Source organism: Taurulus bubalis (genome assembly GCF_910589615.1).
Source record: "Taurulus bubalis genome assembly, chromosome: 6".
Classification (NCBI taxonomy): Eukaryota; Metazoa; Chordata; class Actinopteri; order Perciformes; family Cottidae; genus Taurulus; species Taurulus bubalis.
The window spans coordinates 14,264,298-14,281,082 of record NC_136594.1 but is presented as its reverse complement, the minus strand read 5'-3'; the positions used below and the strand labels follow the sequence as shown (position 1 = coordinate 14,281,082).

At 44.9% G+C, this 16,785-nt stretch overlaps 2 protein-coding genes across 2 annotated transcripts; one reads left to right on the top strand and one right to left on the bottom strand.

Annotated features, from left to right (window-relative positions):
* Window positions 1-577: 577 nt before the first annotated feature.
* On the bottom strand, window positions 578-5,682 carry cUnh17orf67 (chromosome Un C17orf67 homolog). Its single transcript, XM_079220324.1, has 5 exons — window positions 5,573-5,682; window positions 4,694-4,880; window positions 3,280-3,380; window positions 1,860-1,981; window positions 578-800 (listed from the first exon to the last, which is right to left on the bottom strand). The coding sequence occupies exons 2-4, from the start codon at window positions 4,746-4,748 to the stop codon at window positions 1,865-1,867; spliced, it is 273 nt and encodes a 90-aa protein (XP_079076450.1). The 5' UTR covers window positions 4,749-4,880; window positions 5,573-5,682; the 3' UTR covers window positions 578-800; window positions 1,860-1,864.
* Window positions 5,683-10,970: 5,288 nt separating this feature from the next.
* Window positions 10,971-15,596, top strand: dgke (diacylglycerol kinase, epsilon; the record flags this gene model as incomplete). The annotated part of the gene is made up of 11 exons (XM_079220267.1): window positions 10,971-11,422; window positions 11,925-12,084; window positions 12,163-12,282; window positions 12,435-12,578; window positions 12,698-12,855; window positions 13,309-13,357; window positions 13,477-13,590; window positions 13,771-13,842; window positions 14,137-14,264; window positions 14,842-14,953; window positions 15,381-15,596. 11 exons carry the CDS (start codon window positions 10,971-10,973, stop codon window positions 15,594-15,596), a joined length of 1,725 nt encoding a protein of 574 aa, XP_079076393.1.
* Window positions 15,597-16,785: the final 1,189 nt, after the last annotated feature.

Below are 16,785 nucleotides of genomic sequence, written 5' to 3'. Positions count from 1 at the left end.
AGAATCAACCAATGCCATAAGCAGCATGTATAGCTTGCGCAAATGCGCTTTTAAAATACATATTTCAGAGTACTAAATAGTATATTTTTCTTCTGTGTTACAGGCCTGTTTCTGCAGCCTTACTTTTTACTGCTCTCTCCAGGCGCGACATTAGGTTTCCCTTTACGCCTCCAGTCTTTGGTACATAATTACTTTTACAGAACACTTAAACCGGAAACGACGCCGTCTTATTTTTGTACCGGAATGATCTAAATTAAACTAATTGTTTACTCTGTTTGAAACTGTTTCATTACCAGATGTTGCGCCCCCCCCCCCCCCCCCCCAAAAAAATATATTTATATCAAAAAGTGATACTGAACCAAAGTAAGAGGCACGACATTTTTTCTCTCGCGTGTTGTGAACTAAACGCAACGTCATAAACTCCTCTTTAGATTAGATGCATTAAACCTTCTGTCACTGACTAAAAACAGGAGCCCTAGAGGCATCTATGTGAGGGAAACAGCTTACCCCTCTTCTTATACAATAATAATCCTCATCATCCTCATCATTTTATTAAATAACACGACCACTGTTACCAGCATGCATGTGGATTTATTTGTGATTGTATTCACTATAATACATTTCCCTCTTTGAGACACAATTAAGAAAATACATGCAGAAACTATGAATGAAAGTAAACTAATACAGTAAGATTATATGCATGACCATTTATATATCAGAAGTCTTCACATGGTCATATTTTAGGAGAGAGAGGAGAGTCCATCTTTTTCCAGAGCTTTCATTGTTCATGTGATTCTTTACTGTGAAGAGAAAAAAGTAAAGAACAGTTCAAACATTGTCATCTGGCCAGAAGTCATACATGTCCTGTGATTCATATTAATATATATATTCATATATCTCAAACATGCAGCACAGCGTCACTCAGAATGGAAACAGGTCGTCACTTTGACTTGCACTAAACAGAAAGCTTAGACATGTTGATTTGCTTTGTTTTGAGTTTATAGGCATCTGTTATTCAAACAATTGTACAATTTAAAGCACTTCTAATTGTAAAAAAAAAAAAGAGGAAAACTACATGACCACATTTTATACACCGTATGAGGAAAAAAAAAAACACACAAAAAAAACCTTGGCTGAAAGTATGTTATGCCTCTGTCATCTGTAATGACCCAAATATATATTCTGCTTACCCTTACATTTCAACTGCCTGCCATTATGAATCCAAATTGAATGTATTCACGGTCATATTTCCTCACCAAACGTTTTGGCGGCAAGGTTTTTGTTTGATTAAAAAATTGATCCATGGAGCTCACAGTGGCAAAAAGATCCGTCTCATGATGATTGGCGTGTTGAAATTCAAACGTAACAGGTTATTGAACTCATGCTTTGTTTGAAAATACTGTGTCTTAAATGTAACATCATGAGAATATAAATATACATGCATTTATTTAACCAAACCTTTTGGCAGTAGCTCCACATCCCACTATATGGGGCCCACCACCATGGCTGAGAATAGTTGGTTTAAAAAGCAATACGTGACATGAGTTTGAAGGTTTGAGGTTTCCTGCTGAGCCAGATAATCATGATACAATCACAGACAACAGGAAGAGAGTTAACACACCAATAGTGAGAAATTACCAACATAAAAATAAGTAACTAAAAAGAGGAAGAGGCAATAAAGAGATTACGTAGATGAATGTAATGACTTTACTCCGGCCTTGAAGCAAGAATTACAAAGGTTTGGTAAGTGTGGAAAAAAAGATTATGCCCTGCAGTGTTTGTGTCTTGCTGTGTATGTGCACAGTGGTGCGTTCAGGTCCGAAGTGAAAGTGTAGACTTGTGGAGACTCCGATCATCACCTCCATCAGACGGGGTATCCGTAGTTCCGGTCACAGCGAGGGTAGCAGTGGGGGTTCAGCCAGTTCTCCAGGTTGGTCTCCTGGGCCCTCTGGTCCAGGACCTGCATGTGGAGCAGATGCTCCTGGTGGAGGGTGATTAATAAGGTGGAGGTGTAAACAGATGAAAAACATGTACCTGCATGTGTGTTTTGAAACCCACATTTGCACTAATGAAACCAAGGGTTAAAGGGGTGCTTACTCAGAACAATTTATTCCCCAGCTTTCATTCTTGCATTTCACCACAGCAGTGCAATAACCAGCACATGCAGTGAAGAGTGAAATTACAGAGGTGAGCTAAACAGAGTGAAACATGCCTGTACTTGAACAATACTTTATAATGCTGCCTCAGTTACACTTAAGTACAGTGATAAAGGCTGAAGGTACATGTCTTTTATTAGGAGTGCATGAGGACAGATTTGTAAGACATCTATTAAAAATTGTTTTTGAAATACCTTAATTACGTTTTGGGGTGAATATGTTGTATAGTAAGTCAATATGACTCTATTTTAAAATAAAAAGTAATGCCCAGGTGACATACTGTAGTGTAAATTAACAACTAACTGTGTATGTAAAATAACTTAATGTGCTCAGCTAAAAGTCCCTCCTATACCCCAATGACTGTGGTATGTAATAGACATTGATTTCAAATTAGAAAATACATTCTAATATGTTGTTTCTCCAAATATTCTCTGATTACTTAGTTTTGTGTGTATAATTTGTTTCTATTTATTTGTTTATTTATTAATGGTAATTTTACTTGGTAATATTATTTTGCTTGACTCTTTGTTGACCTGATTTCACTGATTCAACTGTATATGACATGTAAAAAGTGACCAAACAACTTTGGGGAAAAAATGCAATGAATGAATAATAAATATATTTTTGAAAAGATACTGATGTAGTGTGTACATGCATATCTTATATCTTATCCAAACCTATAGAACACTCACAATGCAGTAACACTTTATATTTAACCCATTTAGCATTAACACACATACACTGAATAAATGGCTTAGAATACATTATAATAGTAATAAGCTCATCTGAGTTTTTAAGTTTTCATTAATTTTCCTATGTGAAGGATCCCTAATTAACAAGTTATGAATGCTTAATGACCTAATTGATGTAGGATATTAAATATGTTAATATTTAGATTAGCTGTTAATAAAGCATTAATTGATGCTTCATATGAGGGAATATTATTGTTGATAAAATCGTTAATGAACACTATGACAAAAATGTCTTTATAATGTCTTACTGCTGCTACATTACAGTTTATAGGAATGCATTGCTTATAATAGGAAGATCAGCATAATCGATAATCAATAATCAGATAAATGTCCACCTTGTAGAATGTATCAGTGCTCTGGATGAACCTTACCCTCATTGGCTCATCGGGGTGGCCGGCCTTCCTTGGCCGCTCCTGCCTCTTGCTGCGAAGCAGCTGCTTAGCGAAGCTCTCCTTGATGATTGGGTTGGCATCTGAAGGAGAGAGAGAGGAAGATAAGAATTTGACAAAAAATACATCAAATGTTTACTCTCATGTGATGTGATACTAACATACAATTCTTCTACCGCAGGTGGGAAAGAAAACATTTAACAAAGTGGCGCATAAACAGATAAAAGAATGAGATTGTAAGTTGTTTTCTAGATGTTAGTGTGTGTGTGAGTGGGAGCTAAGACTGTGTGCTCTGGGTTTAACCTCTGCCTGAGTTATTTTGTTTATTCAATGAACATAACAGCTGTTTGCTTGGCGGCTGGGTATTGGCTAATCAGGAAGACATTCCTCTTAAAGCCGTGTCCAGACCCATGAATAAGCCTCTCGCCACTATATCTATTGCTGGTGAGCTGTGGCTGACCTGATCTGTTTAGCTGGTCCATGTGAGGCTGTTTATTCCCCAATGGGAGCTGCTGAACACACACACACACACACACACACACACACACACACACACACACACACACACACACACACACACACACACACGGGCCTCTGCAAGGGCTCTCTGTCTCCCTCTCTCTCTAACCCAGGCCTGTTTTGGGAGGCAGAGTGGTTGGTGGAAGGCAACAGAGCGCCCATTCATCCTCCTCACTCCCCGGGGAGCTGGGCCCATGCAGCACGTGACCCCAGCAGGCAGCCAGGCTGGCTCTCTCTTCCTCTCCTGCCAGAGGGAGCTGCTGTGAATAAACCCAGCTCTGTCAACACGAGGCCAGAGCTGCTGCTGCTGCTGCCTGGGCCCTCAAAGCGACGTGGCAACACACTTACACATTCAGTTATCTCATTAAGAGAGACTGATTTTGTTTGTTTAAGTCAGCAGTCAAGATTTGTGCAATTCAAATTTGTGTTTTCAAAGCAAGAAAGCACTCTGACTACTCTGTTGTCTTTAATTGCCTTCTGTCTATGTTGTCATTAATGTCTTTTTTATATTTATCTTGTTTATTGTATATAATATGTACGATGAGCGCTACATGTAACCGGAGTCAAATTCCATGTATGTGTAGACACACATGGCCAATAAAGCTGATTCTGATACTGAAGTTATTTCATTTGTATTGGAAATGCACTTGATCCAGCATCAATATGGTCATGCAACAAAAGCAAGATGCACTAGATTCAGACTTTCCTAAATGAGATCATCATGATTCTGTTTATGTCTTTTCTTAACTGATTTAAATCTGACTTACTCACTGTTGTAAATTCACCCAGCAGGAAAAAAGGGTTCGATGACATTTCAACCCATAATTCATCGAGACTGGCTTCATGCTCTCCTCAAGTAAACCCGTGAGTTTCCTACCTGTGTAGATGGTCAGCAAGACCAGGCCGAGCAAAAACACCACCAGCTTCGTCATCTTCTTCACCTTTTTCCTGCCTGAGGCTTCTCTGCTCTGAGGTCCCGACCAGAGTCCAGAGGGGGTGAAGGGGAGATTCTCCTCCTCCTCCTGCACGTCACCCCACAAACTGTCACGAACCGGCTCATGTTACTGAGGAGAGGTTTGAAATAGATCACGATCAGTGATGATGCATCTATACTCACATATAAATATTATTCATAATAGCTTTAAAGCTGCAAAATGATTATGCAGGAACAATTGAAAGCACCTAAATGTGTGAGGTCTATTGAGGAAAATGCGAGACTGTCCACTAGATGGCGGTGCAAACACAGTCATGTGGAGAAAGGAGGAGCTTTTGAGGCTGTTCAAATCATTTCAGTAAGCGATGAGCTCTGTAAACTGATCGGGTATTATATAGTTTCAGTGCGATTCCCCTGTTTTGGCAGGTATATGCAGGGGCGGTTTTGGGCACGGCACGACCACTTAAAAAAAAATAAAAATAAAATAAAAAAACATCTGGGCCGTGAAGCGGTTTTCCAATATATATCATGTCACTGTGTGGGGGGTTGGCGGATTGGCGCCCCCTGCGGCTGCTTGCTGGGGGTGCCGGCTGCGGGTCGTGTGTGTGGGTGCGGCGGCGTGCGCGCGGGGATCCACTGTGGGCTATGGGGCCGTACTCTAATGCAGTGGTACCTAACCTTTTTTGAGCCGGACCGGTTTTGTGTCAGACAATATTTTCACGAACCGGCCTTCACGGTGTAGACGAAAAATATGACGTAATAAATATGACGTAATACGACCGGCATAAAGACAATTATAAAATGCATAAAGATACATCTCACCATGACGCTGCATTAGTGGAGCCCTGAGCTTGTTTCTCTGCTACGAGCCGGTCCGTCTCGGGGTGACGGGAGAAAAAGACCGAGCCCCAACGTCTGTTGTTTATGTCCAATTTACTGACTCTACTCCGTACCTTAAACCTTTATATGCAATCTGTCACTTCATTAAAACCTGCTTCACAAAGACAGGATGTTGAAATGGAGGCAGGGTTTCAGAGCTTTTTTGGCGATCTCAGAAACTCTGCCTTGATTTCAATCCAGAACACAGAGTTGTAACGGACTTTTAAGTTTCACTTTTGGGGCAACGTAAGGAACCTCTTGACATGTGTCAAGATGTTACGTTTGAGGCTACGCACAGACGGATGTATCCGGTCTTTTTTCAAAATAAAATATTTTTCCGACTCTTTTTTTTACCGGGGGAGGGGGGGGGGGGGGGGGGGCGCTCGGAGGAGGCGGGGTGGGGGGGGGGGGGGGTAGAACCGCCACTGGGTATATGTTTCGGTTATCTACTTTTTGAGAATATGTTATATTTGTAAATGAAGGATAATGTAGAAGTCAACCATACAGTACATACAATTTCAAATGTGATCTCATCAAGGTGGCTTTATTACATGTTTTGGGGGCCCTGTCATGTAGTTTTAAGAGCTCATACATGTATGATGAACACAAATTATGCAATATTTTCGCACAGACTGGTTGTACTGGGATTCGTGTGAACTTGGATGCAATAGGGTAACTCAGTTAACAACACCGTCCTATCCTATCTATCAGCCCATCAATTTGTTTTGTTTATCTTACATTATGGTTGTTTGACCTTTGCTGTTACAATGACATTATTTCCATAGGACCATACAGATTGTATATAATCTAATTAATACTTTACTTGTTTAAACACTTACCTGCCTAGGTATCACCCACGTTTTTTTATTTTTATTAATTTATTACGATAGATTGGAGCCCTGCCATTGACGCACGATGGAAAACGTCATTGTGCGTCATTTTTTCCGTTTCCGCATCTTGCTGCCTCCTATGTACTGCGCATGTGTCTCCAGTGGCATGCGCACATAAATGAGAATGTTGCTTTGGTTAATTCCTGGGTCATAGAAAAGCTTTTATTCCCTCAATGTGATTATCTAACACGTCCTTAGCTCACAATGCAACGCAGAGCGCATGCGTGCGGTGAAGCAGCAGTATGCACATCAGGGCGCTCAGAATCAGAGATGATATAAAAAGCAAGAGGTAACATCATCAGCCAAACGAGAAATAATCGAAATGTTTCACATTTGTTTCAGTTTTTTTCTTCTTCTTTAAAGTCAAGTATTTTAATTGAAGTAGAAAGAAAATGTCTTCTTTAAAAAAAAGAAAATTGTTTTCTACCACAAATGCTTGCGGTCTATTCTATGTATTGTGTCACTGTGCCTGCTATCAAAAAACTCTTTTCTGCAAAACATTTGTCAGCAACTGCAATGGCCATGTTAAATATATTACATATATAATAGATGCTTTTGAAAAGGTATAAGTGCACTTGGCCATTGTACTGGCGAGAGCCTAACTAAAGCCCAATTTTGACATATTTGAAGCCTGCTTTACTAATGTATTTCCATTTAATACGATTACACTTCTACTCTGCTACATCACAGAGAGATTTGTTGTACTGTTTACTCCACTATGTTGCATGATGATAAGCTTAAAAAATACAATACAAAAGCAGTATCTACGTGGGGCCACAGACATCATGCGAATTAAAACGTTGTATTAGATGTTTTAATTTAAAAACGGTGAGGCCCAAATCCTCCTCCAATGAATTGCCACCTTAACGTGGTGGAGGAGTTTGAGTGGCTCAGTGATCCTGGGAGCTATGTTGTCCGGGGCGTCAGCCCCTGGTCGGGTCTCCCAAGGCAAACAGGTCTCGGGGGAGAGCCCAGACTAAGAGCGGTTCAAAAAACCCTGATGAATAGCAGCCCACGGTCTGAAGTTACCTCGCCCGGACAAGGGAAACCGGGGCACCCTCCCGGAGCCAGACCCAGGAGGGGAGCTCGTCGGCGAGCGTCTGGTGGCCGGGCTTTCGCCAATGGGGCCCGGTCGGGCTCAGCCCGAAGAAACAACATGGAGCAGCAGTCACCCCGTGGACCCACCACCTGCGGGGAGAATTATCGGGGTCGGGTGCTATGCAGACCGGGCGGCGGGCCAGGCAGGAGACCTGGGCGAGCCGATCGCCGGCAGCATAGACTAGCTCTAGGGACGTGGAACGTCACCTCGCTAGCGGGGAAAGAGCCGGAGCTGGTGCAGGAGGTGGAGCGGTACCAGCTAGATTTAGTTGGGCTCACCTCCACACACAGCATGGGCTCTGGAACCAAGCTCCTGGAGAAGGGTTGGACTTTGTCCTTTTCTGGAGTTGCCCAGGGTGAGAGGCGCCGGGCGGGAGTGGGGATACTCACGAGCCACCGGCTGAGCGCCCCTATGTTGGAGTTTTCCCCGGAGAACGAGAGGGTCGCCTCCCTGCGCCTACGGGTTGCAGGGAGTAAAGCCGTCAAACTGAAGAAGGAGGCCTTTCGGGCCTGGCTGGTCCAGGGGTCTCCTGAAGCAGCTGGTGGGTACCGGCAGGCCAGAAGGGCTGCAGCTGCGATGGTCGTGGATGCTAAAACTCGGGCATGGAAGGAGTTCGGGGAGGCCATGGAGAAGGACTTTCGGTTGGCCTCAAGGAAGTTCTGGCAAACCATCCGACGGCTCAGGAAGGGAAAGCAGGGGTTACCCCAGGCTGTTCTCAGCAGGGGGGGGGGGGAACTGCTGATCCGGACTGGGGACATTGTCGGGCGGTGGAAAGAGCACTTTGAGGAACTCCTAAACCCGGCCAACATGTCCCCCGGAGAGGGGGCAGCGCCGGAAGACTTTGGGGTGGTTTCTCCCATATCCCTGGCAGAGGTCGCTAAAGTAGTCAAAAAGCTCCTTGGTGGCAAGGCGCCAGGGGTGGACGAGATCCGCCCTGAGATGCTGAAAGCGCTGGACATTGTTGGGCTGTCTTGGTTGACACGCCTTTTCAGTGTCGCATGGGGGTCGGGAACAGTGCCCATGGACTGGCAGACCGGGGTGGTGGTTCCCATCTTCAAGAAGGGGGACCGGAGAGTGTGCTCAAACTATCGTGGCATCACACTGCTCAGCCTCCCGGGAAAAGCTTATGCCAGGGTGCTGGAAAGGAGGCTCCGACCGCTTGTCGAACCTCAGATTCAAGATGAGCAGTGCGGATTCCGTCCCGGTCGTGGAACAGTGGACCAGCTCTTTACCCTTGCAAGACTACTGGAGGGGTCCTGGGAGTTTGCCCAACCAGTCTACATGTGCTTTGTGGACTTGGAGAAGGCTTTCGACCGGGTCCCTCTGGGGTTTTTGTGGGGGGTGCTGCGGGAGTATGGGGTGCCGGACCCGTTGGCACGGGCTATCCGGTCTCTGTACGCCTGCAGTAGGAGCTGTGTCCTTATCCTCGGTAGTAAGTCAGACACGTTCCCGATGGGTGTTGGCCTCCGCCAGGGCTGCCCTTTATCACCGGTCCTGTCCGTGACCTTCATGGACAGGATATCTAGGCGCAGCCAGGGGGCGGAGAGGATCCGGTTCGGGAGTCTCGGGATCGGCTCTCTGCTGTTCGCGGATGATGTGGTCCTGTTTGCCTCCTCGGACTGTGACCTCCAGCATTCACTGGGGCGTTTTGCAGCCGAGTGTGAAGCGGCAGGGATGAGAGTTAGCACCTCCAAATCTGAGGCCATGGTGCTCTGCCGGAAACCGGTGGATTGCTCCCTCCAGGTGGGGACAAACTGCCTACCCCAAGCAAAGGAGTTCAAGTATCTCGGGGTCTTGTTCACGAGTGAGGGTAAGGTGGAGCGGGAGATCGACAGACGGATCGGTGCGGCTGCAGCAGTAAAACAGGCGCTGTACCGGTCCGTCCTGGTGAAAAGGGAGCTGAGCCGGAAGGCGAAGCTCTCCATTTACTGGTCGGTCTATGTTCCAACCCTTACCTATGGTCACGAACTCTGGGTCGTGACCGAAAGAACGAGATCTCGGATACAAGCGGCCGAAATGAGCTTCCTCCGCAGGGTGGCCGGGCTCACCCTTAGAGATAGGGTAAGGAGCTCGGACATCAGGGGGGAGCTTGGAGTCGAGTCGCTGCTCCTTCGTGTCGAAAGGAGTCAGCTGAGGTGGTTCGGGCATCTAGTCAGGATGCCTCCTGGACGCCTCCCATTAGAGGTTTTCCAGGCACGCCCAACTGGTAGGAGACCCCGGGGAAGACCGAGGACACGCTGGAGGGATTATATCTCCCGGCTGGCCTTGGAACGCCTCAGGATCCCCCAGAATGAGCTGGAAAGTGTTGCGGGTGAGAGGGAAGCCTGGGTCGGCCTGCTGAACCTGCTGCCACCGCGACCCGACCCCGGATAAGCGGCTGATAATAGATGGATGGAGGCCCAAATCAGTCAAATTGTCATTTACGTCACAAAAATAGATTAGAAATATCCCCCCTCAAAAGATTAAGACAGATTTGTGGGACACAACTTTGGAATTTCCTTTCCTAATCATCTCATCATCTATCTAGTGACCTGCTGGAAGGGCCTGACCCCAACCCTTCTGGGGGAACGTAATTTTTAGGAGACAGGGTTGCTGACCCATAGGTTGAAAAGCACTGGACAAAACTACAATTTGCTTCAACAGCTCCAACAAAATGAATGCTGCTTGACGCATTAGTTTTAAAAAACAACTAATAATGTCACGTTCAATAATACCAGTCACAGGGCAATTTTTTCTGCAGAATTAGTATTCAACTTTGTGGATTATAAATGCAGGAATTTTACTTGTAATTGAGTATTATTTTCAATGTTGTATTGATACTTTTATTGTATTATTTTAAGTAAAGGATTTTACTTTTTCACCACTGACAAAGACAATTCTGCAAAACACAGCCTACATTTGATCGCTAATACTGTACTCCTATAATGCGACTTAAACAATTGAATGCAGGACTTGTAATGGAGTATTTGGTCAAAATGAGTTGAATACTTCTGTAGGTGCACGCTGCAGCGAAGTGTACTTCCCGCACGAGTCCACGCAGTTGTACGCGTTTGCGTTTCCTCGGTGTGTGACCTGAACTATCTTGACATTTAATCATCTCTGACGGAGCTACGGTGGCGCGGTAGCTCATTGGTTCAACGTCACGTCGCTGTCTTCTTGTTTATAGCTAGTTATACATAACAAAAAAAATCATATTGAAGCTGGTATTTGTGCCAGCGTCCTGTTAGTGTCTGTGAACATGCGTGTCGGGGGCAAAAGGTGGCGTGCGTCCCGTCTACACTGCGTGTTGTTAACATAGCTTCTCTCTTCACTGGTTTCCGCTCGTTAGCATCGTCGCTCCCCTCCAGCAGCGATGCATAAGGAAGGGGACGAGGTGCACGACGACTGCGGCTCCCGGGAGGAGTGGACGCTCCTGTTCTGGACCTCTCTGGCCGTCATCGTGCCGGTCATCATCACGCTGTGGTGCAGCGCCCAGCGCTCCAAGCGGAAAACGCACATGAAGGATTTCTTTCGCAAGAGCAAGCACGGCTGGCACTACACGGACCTGTTCAACAAGCCCACCTACTGCTGCGTCTGTTCCCAGCACATCCTCCACGGGGCTTTCTGCGACTGCTGCGGCGTGTGTGCCGACGAGCAGTGCCTGCGCCGGGCCGACCGGAGCCTGTCGTGCAAGGAGATCATGGCCCCCTGTAGCCCGGGCGGAGCCATGAAGCACCGATGGGTGCGCGGAAACGTGCCCCTCGCCAGCTACTGCGCCGTGTGCAAACAGCAGTGTGGGACCCAGCCGAAGCTCTGCGACTTCAGGTAGAGTAGGCGGTGCTGCGCGCGCGTGTGTGAGGCCCACTTTAGTGTGTGTACTCTAAATCTGCACCTTTGTGTGCGTAACAGAGGTGTGTTTTGCGTTTTGCCCCCAGCAAGAGCTGCGTGGCACAATCTGTCGAATACATGACTACTTACACACTAACATGGCAGTCAAATACTAAAGAAGGGCTGCTTTAGACTTGCACCTTGTCAATATGTCATAACATAATGGGGTGCAACAACATTTCATTTTAATCTGTCTTTCATTTTCTCTAATGGACTGCTGCTGCTGCTCTCTGGGATTGCAGCAGGCACACACTGGCTTAATCTCATATTGCCAGATAAATTACTCTGCTAATCCTGATAATGACAGGCAGTTTTTCAGGTCAGAGGTCAGAGACAGACTAGCACCCCTGCAGCAAGAAAAGGTTCAGGGGCTTGCTTCTTTCAGCAGGAATGGCTTTTGTGTATTTTCTTGCCTTTCTAATCTCTCTGCCTCCTTCAGGTGCGTGTGGTGTCAGAGCACAGTGCACGATGACTGCATGGACAGCCTGACGGCTGCAGACCAGTGTGACCTGGGCGAGTTCCGCAACCTCATCATCCCTCCTCACTACCTCTACCGCGTCAACAAGCTGCGCCGCAGGCACCCCGAAGAGTACAGCAAGGTGCTTCAGTGTGCTCATGCTATGGGTTTTATTTGGTATGCGAGAGCTGTTTTTCACAGTGTCCCTGTGCTTCTGCAGCTGGCTGCGTCGTGTGGCAGTGGCTGGACTCCAGTGTTGGTCTTGGCTAACACACGTAGCGGTAACAACATGGGGGAGGCTCTGCTTGGAGAATTTCGCAGCATTCTGAATCCTGTGCAGGTCAGGCTGGAGCTCCTCCTACGTTGTATTTCATTTGATTAAATCATCCTTTAACTCTCCCTTTAGTTGTCGTCCCTTTCCCCCCCCTCACAAAAGCATGGAGATCATTCAACATTCAAATGTCTTCTTAAAACATTTCTTTTCTCCTCCAGGTGTTTGACCTGTCTGAGCTGACTCCGCCCAAAGCCCTCCAGCTGTGCACCCTGCTGCCTCCCGGCAGTGTCCAGGTGCTGGTGTGTGGTGGCGACGGCACCGTGGGCTGGGTGCTCGATGCCATCGATACTATGAAGCTGAAGGTCAGATAGGAGCTATGAGAAGGATTTTTGTTGTGTCATTTCTTTATCCACCTGTGTACCACCACTTCTCTGTGCCTTGTTACCAACATGGTTGCTGCTCTCATACTCTCCTGTTTCAGAGCCAGGACCAGTTCATGCCGAGGGTGACCATCTTGCCCCTGGGGACAGGAAATGACCTTTCCAACACTTTAGGCTGGGGTGCCGGGTACGCTGGAGAGATCCCAGTGGAGCAGGTTCTCCGTAACATCCTTGATGCCGAGGTGGTCAAAATGGACAGGTGGGGCAGGAATGCAAGTTTCAGTCTTTACTTTGTGATCAACTGTTTGATATCAGTTCATCAGCTTATGAATTGTACTGTTTATATGTGTCCTACAAAGTACACATTATTCAGTCTAGAAGCTATGGAAGATATTCTGATTGGTCACAATTTAAGAGCATTAAAGGTCTCAAAAAGTCAAAACTGAAGTCGTTGGAACTTAATCTAATTTGTGTTTATTTAAACACTGGTCGTAGCTTCTCCATTTCTTCATTATTTCGATTTTTTTCTAGTGACAAGTTCAACAATTCAAACTTTTATTTTACCAGCATTTTCAGAGCTCCACAATATATTTTAATTTGTTTACCAAGTAAAGGCTTCAGTATTTATCCACCGGAAGTGTAGTCATTCATTTCTCAAAACTTTGCTATCACCCTGTTTTCTTTCGTTCCTTTTAATTTCCTACATTTTCAGATGGAAGGTGCAGGTGGCTTCAAAAGGCCTCTACTTTCGTAAACCAAAGGTGAGTGTGACCTCTTGTTTTGAATTCTTCTTATCAATATTCAGTCTTTCCTTTACGTGCAAATATGTTGTGACTCAGTCAGCTGTACATATAACACACGTACTGCTCGTCCTCCTCAGGTTCTGTCCATGAACAACTACTTCTCTGTGGGGCCCGATGCTCTGATGGCGCTCAACTTCCACACGCACCGTGAGAAAACTCCTTCCTTCTTCTCCAGCCGCATCATCAACAAGGTTAGATTATTTTCCTCATTTGAATACATAAATCATGTGCAAATGTTACCTGAATTTGAATTGGCATGGTGATCCAAAGGCTTTATCTCTGAATATGCTGGCTTTCTCATCATCAGAAACCTCAGAGACACAACGTTCTTTACATTGATGCCTACTTTTCTGTTTGTTTTTCCCCCCCAGACTGTATATTTCCTGTATGGCACCAAAGATTGTTTAGTGCAGGAATGTAAGGATCTGGATAAGAGGATTGAGGTACAGTAGCCGTGTGCATGTGTTAATGCTTCATGTTACTTCTATCTTCACCTGTGTGAGTCATACGGAGAATGAAACGGAATCAGCAGCAATTTCACTATTTGTGATATTCATGGGGAAAATCACTGACTAATGAATGACACCATGAATTAGACTTTCTTTCTATTTGACCTGCTTGCTTAAACATGTCTAAAATAAACAACAGTAATACAAATAGCACTATATTTTTAGAAATCTTTGGGCTCTTTAGCAAGGTGACACTATCAATACTGTGTCTGTGTGTTCCTACCACAGCTGGAGTTGGATGGGGAGAGGGTGGCGCTGCCCAGCCTGGAGGGCATCATAGTTTGTAACATTGGTTATTGGGGTGGAGGCTGCAGACTCTGGGAGGGTATGGGGGACGAACCCTGTCCTCCCACACGGTAAGACACTGGCAAACAGGACAGTCAGAGATGATTATTATTATTCTATATATAATAATATATATTATTTTTGTTATCGTCCTCGCCATGTCAACTTGCGCGATAAATGCATCGTGCAATTTCTTTCAATAAACAGTTTCAGGAGAAAATTGCACTTTAAAATGTAAATTTCATTCTTTTTTTATTGGTGCTTTTCGTTTACAGTTCAATAATTAAAGAGGGTAAATAATTTGAATCTTTTAATTCAACAATCAATTAGTTTTATTTTAGCGGTATACTGAAAGCAGCAGAAAGGCAGAACTGAGTACATCTTAAATATCTGTTTAAAACCTGTAATTTATCACAGTTATTCAAGATACTCAACAAAGTTATCCTACAGTTTCCTCATATCGTTCAGCCCTACTGCGAGCATCAATTAATGCGTCACGAAAATGTAAAATGGCCATCAGGAGGGAGAATAATTAATTCCTCGCTTTACTATTCATGTTATGGTATTTTTACTCAAGTGTTTATAACAGTACCTTGGGTTACCATGCCAACTAATACCGAACCCTGATGATGTTTCCTGTCCCTGCAGGCTGGATGATGGTCTGCTGGAGGTGGTGGGTGTGTTTGGCTCCTTCCACTGTGCCCAGATCCAGGTCAAGATGGCCAATCCTGTACGGCTGGGACAGGCACACACTGTCAGGGTGAGGAAAACACACCCACACACGCACACGGTTCTGCAACTTTTGGAATACTTTACATAGTGACTGTAGGTATATGGTTATTGAAAAACAATGATTTTAACCATGTGGGTGAACACAGTCATGGGTTCAAAGAGGGTTAAAAAATGAAATTTGTGCATCTCTTGCATTTTTTGGCACCCTATAATACCCTACAGTTCTGCAAATAACACGGTATGATTAAATTGGTATTTAAGCCTTACATAATGAGGGCTGTCAAAATAATTAGAAATACTGTCTTCCACATATAAGTTTTAGATTCACTGAAAGACACCTGAAAATAATAGATTATCTACTTGCATCTTGGAAAAAAAGTTAAACTGTAATTCTCGTTTCAAGAGCACCTGTCCTTAACTGCCTTGCCTTTATGGTGTGATCTCTCCCTTCCCAGCTGGTTCTCAAGAGCTCCAAGATGCCCATGCAGGTGGACGGGGAGCCGTGGGCCCAGGGTCCCTGTACCATCACTATCACCCATAAGACCCAGGCCGTCATGCTGTACCACAGCGCCGAGCAGACGGACGATGACGACGACGACTCCAGCGCCTCTGAGACGGCGAGCCCCACCCCTCACGAATCCCCCAGACCCCCGGCCTCTGCTCGTGCATGACCCACCCCAGACATCATGTGATCTGAAGCTCCTCTTATTTTAGTCTCCGTCTTCTTTTCTGCAGCCCAGTTTCTATTAATCACTCGGCTGCAGTGGCACTTCTTCTCCGCCCTCTAAGATCGTTGAACACACTTCATCCTCCAATCACGTTGATAAGAATCGGTGTTATCATTTTCCTGTCTTAATAGTTATGTTTTTAAAGAGCTCACTGGGGTTAAAAGGATGGGTTTGGAAATGGGCTGGTGCGATTTGGGTCTTTATATCTTTCCATATATTGTAACCCAGATCTCAGGCAGTCACCCCCCTCCCCCCTCTACAGGTGAGACAGTCAGGAGTGGGTTAATGTTTGTGAGAAAGATTGCTGTTTATTTGCACTGATCCCTTGTGCCATAGCCATCTATAGTCAACTACATAACTGTATTTATTCTACTGTATTTATGATTGAATGCCCAGTGTAGCCCTGCAGGTATTTGTGAGCCATTTTAACTAAGTGGCCCAGGTTCAATTTACAGTCCCAACGTTGTGCAGGGAAGGTATCAGGGAAAGGTACATCTATAGCTTGATCCCTCTTTCTTTTTCTTACTCCAGAAAGAGCACAAACGAAAAGCAAAAAACATTTTCTTTCTGTGAAATGTTAAACTGCTCAAAATATCTGTTGGATTTGCCCTTCAGGCTCATCACAGCATTGATTGGGTTTTAAAGTGTCTCCTGCATTTGCAAGATAAGACATTGAAATGTGTGTGAAAGCCTCTGAATCTGATGGATCAAGGGCTCCGTTACAACTGCAGTGTGTTGTTAATCACTGGACATGTTGGTTTACTTACTTCATGGTGCCCTGTCTTAAGTAGCTCACCAAACTAGATTGTACTAAGATACAGTCTTGAAACTATATTTTTTTCCTGCAAGAGCTACAGGAAACATCCTGACTTTATTTTGAAAGTACTGCCAAGTAACTTGTTCAGACGATTTGATTTTGCAAAACCTTTTAGTGTTTCCTTTCCTTTACATTTTTCTTCCTGTTTACATATTTTGTGTTGCACTGTTTTGGCACTTATACTGATAAATACCGTACACTGCGTAGGATGTAGGTAATATACATGAAACCATAATGCCGACACTTGATGTGGTTGCCGATAGTGATAACTTCTGATGAGATTAAGCTGTCCCGTGTTGTTGTTTTACGTTATGC

Excerpts from the sequence above, each read along its gene's own strand:
- cUnh17orf67 (XM_079220324.1), bottom strand. The coding sequence starts at position 4,748 with ATGACGAAGCTGGTGGTGTTTTTGCTCGGCCTGGTCTTGCTGACCATC. Across the intron at positions 3,381-4,693 it reads CTTGCTGACCATCTACACAG|ATGCCAACCCAATCATCAAG; the intron begins GTAGGAAACTCA and ends TCTCTCCTTCAG. Across the intron at positions 1,982-3,279 it reads ACCCCGATGAGCCAATGAGG|GAGCATCTGCTCCACATGCA; the intron begins GTAAGGTTCATC and ends ACCCTCCACCAG.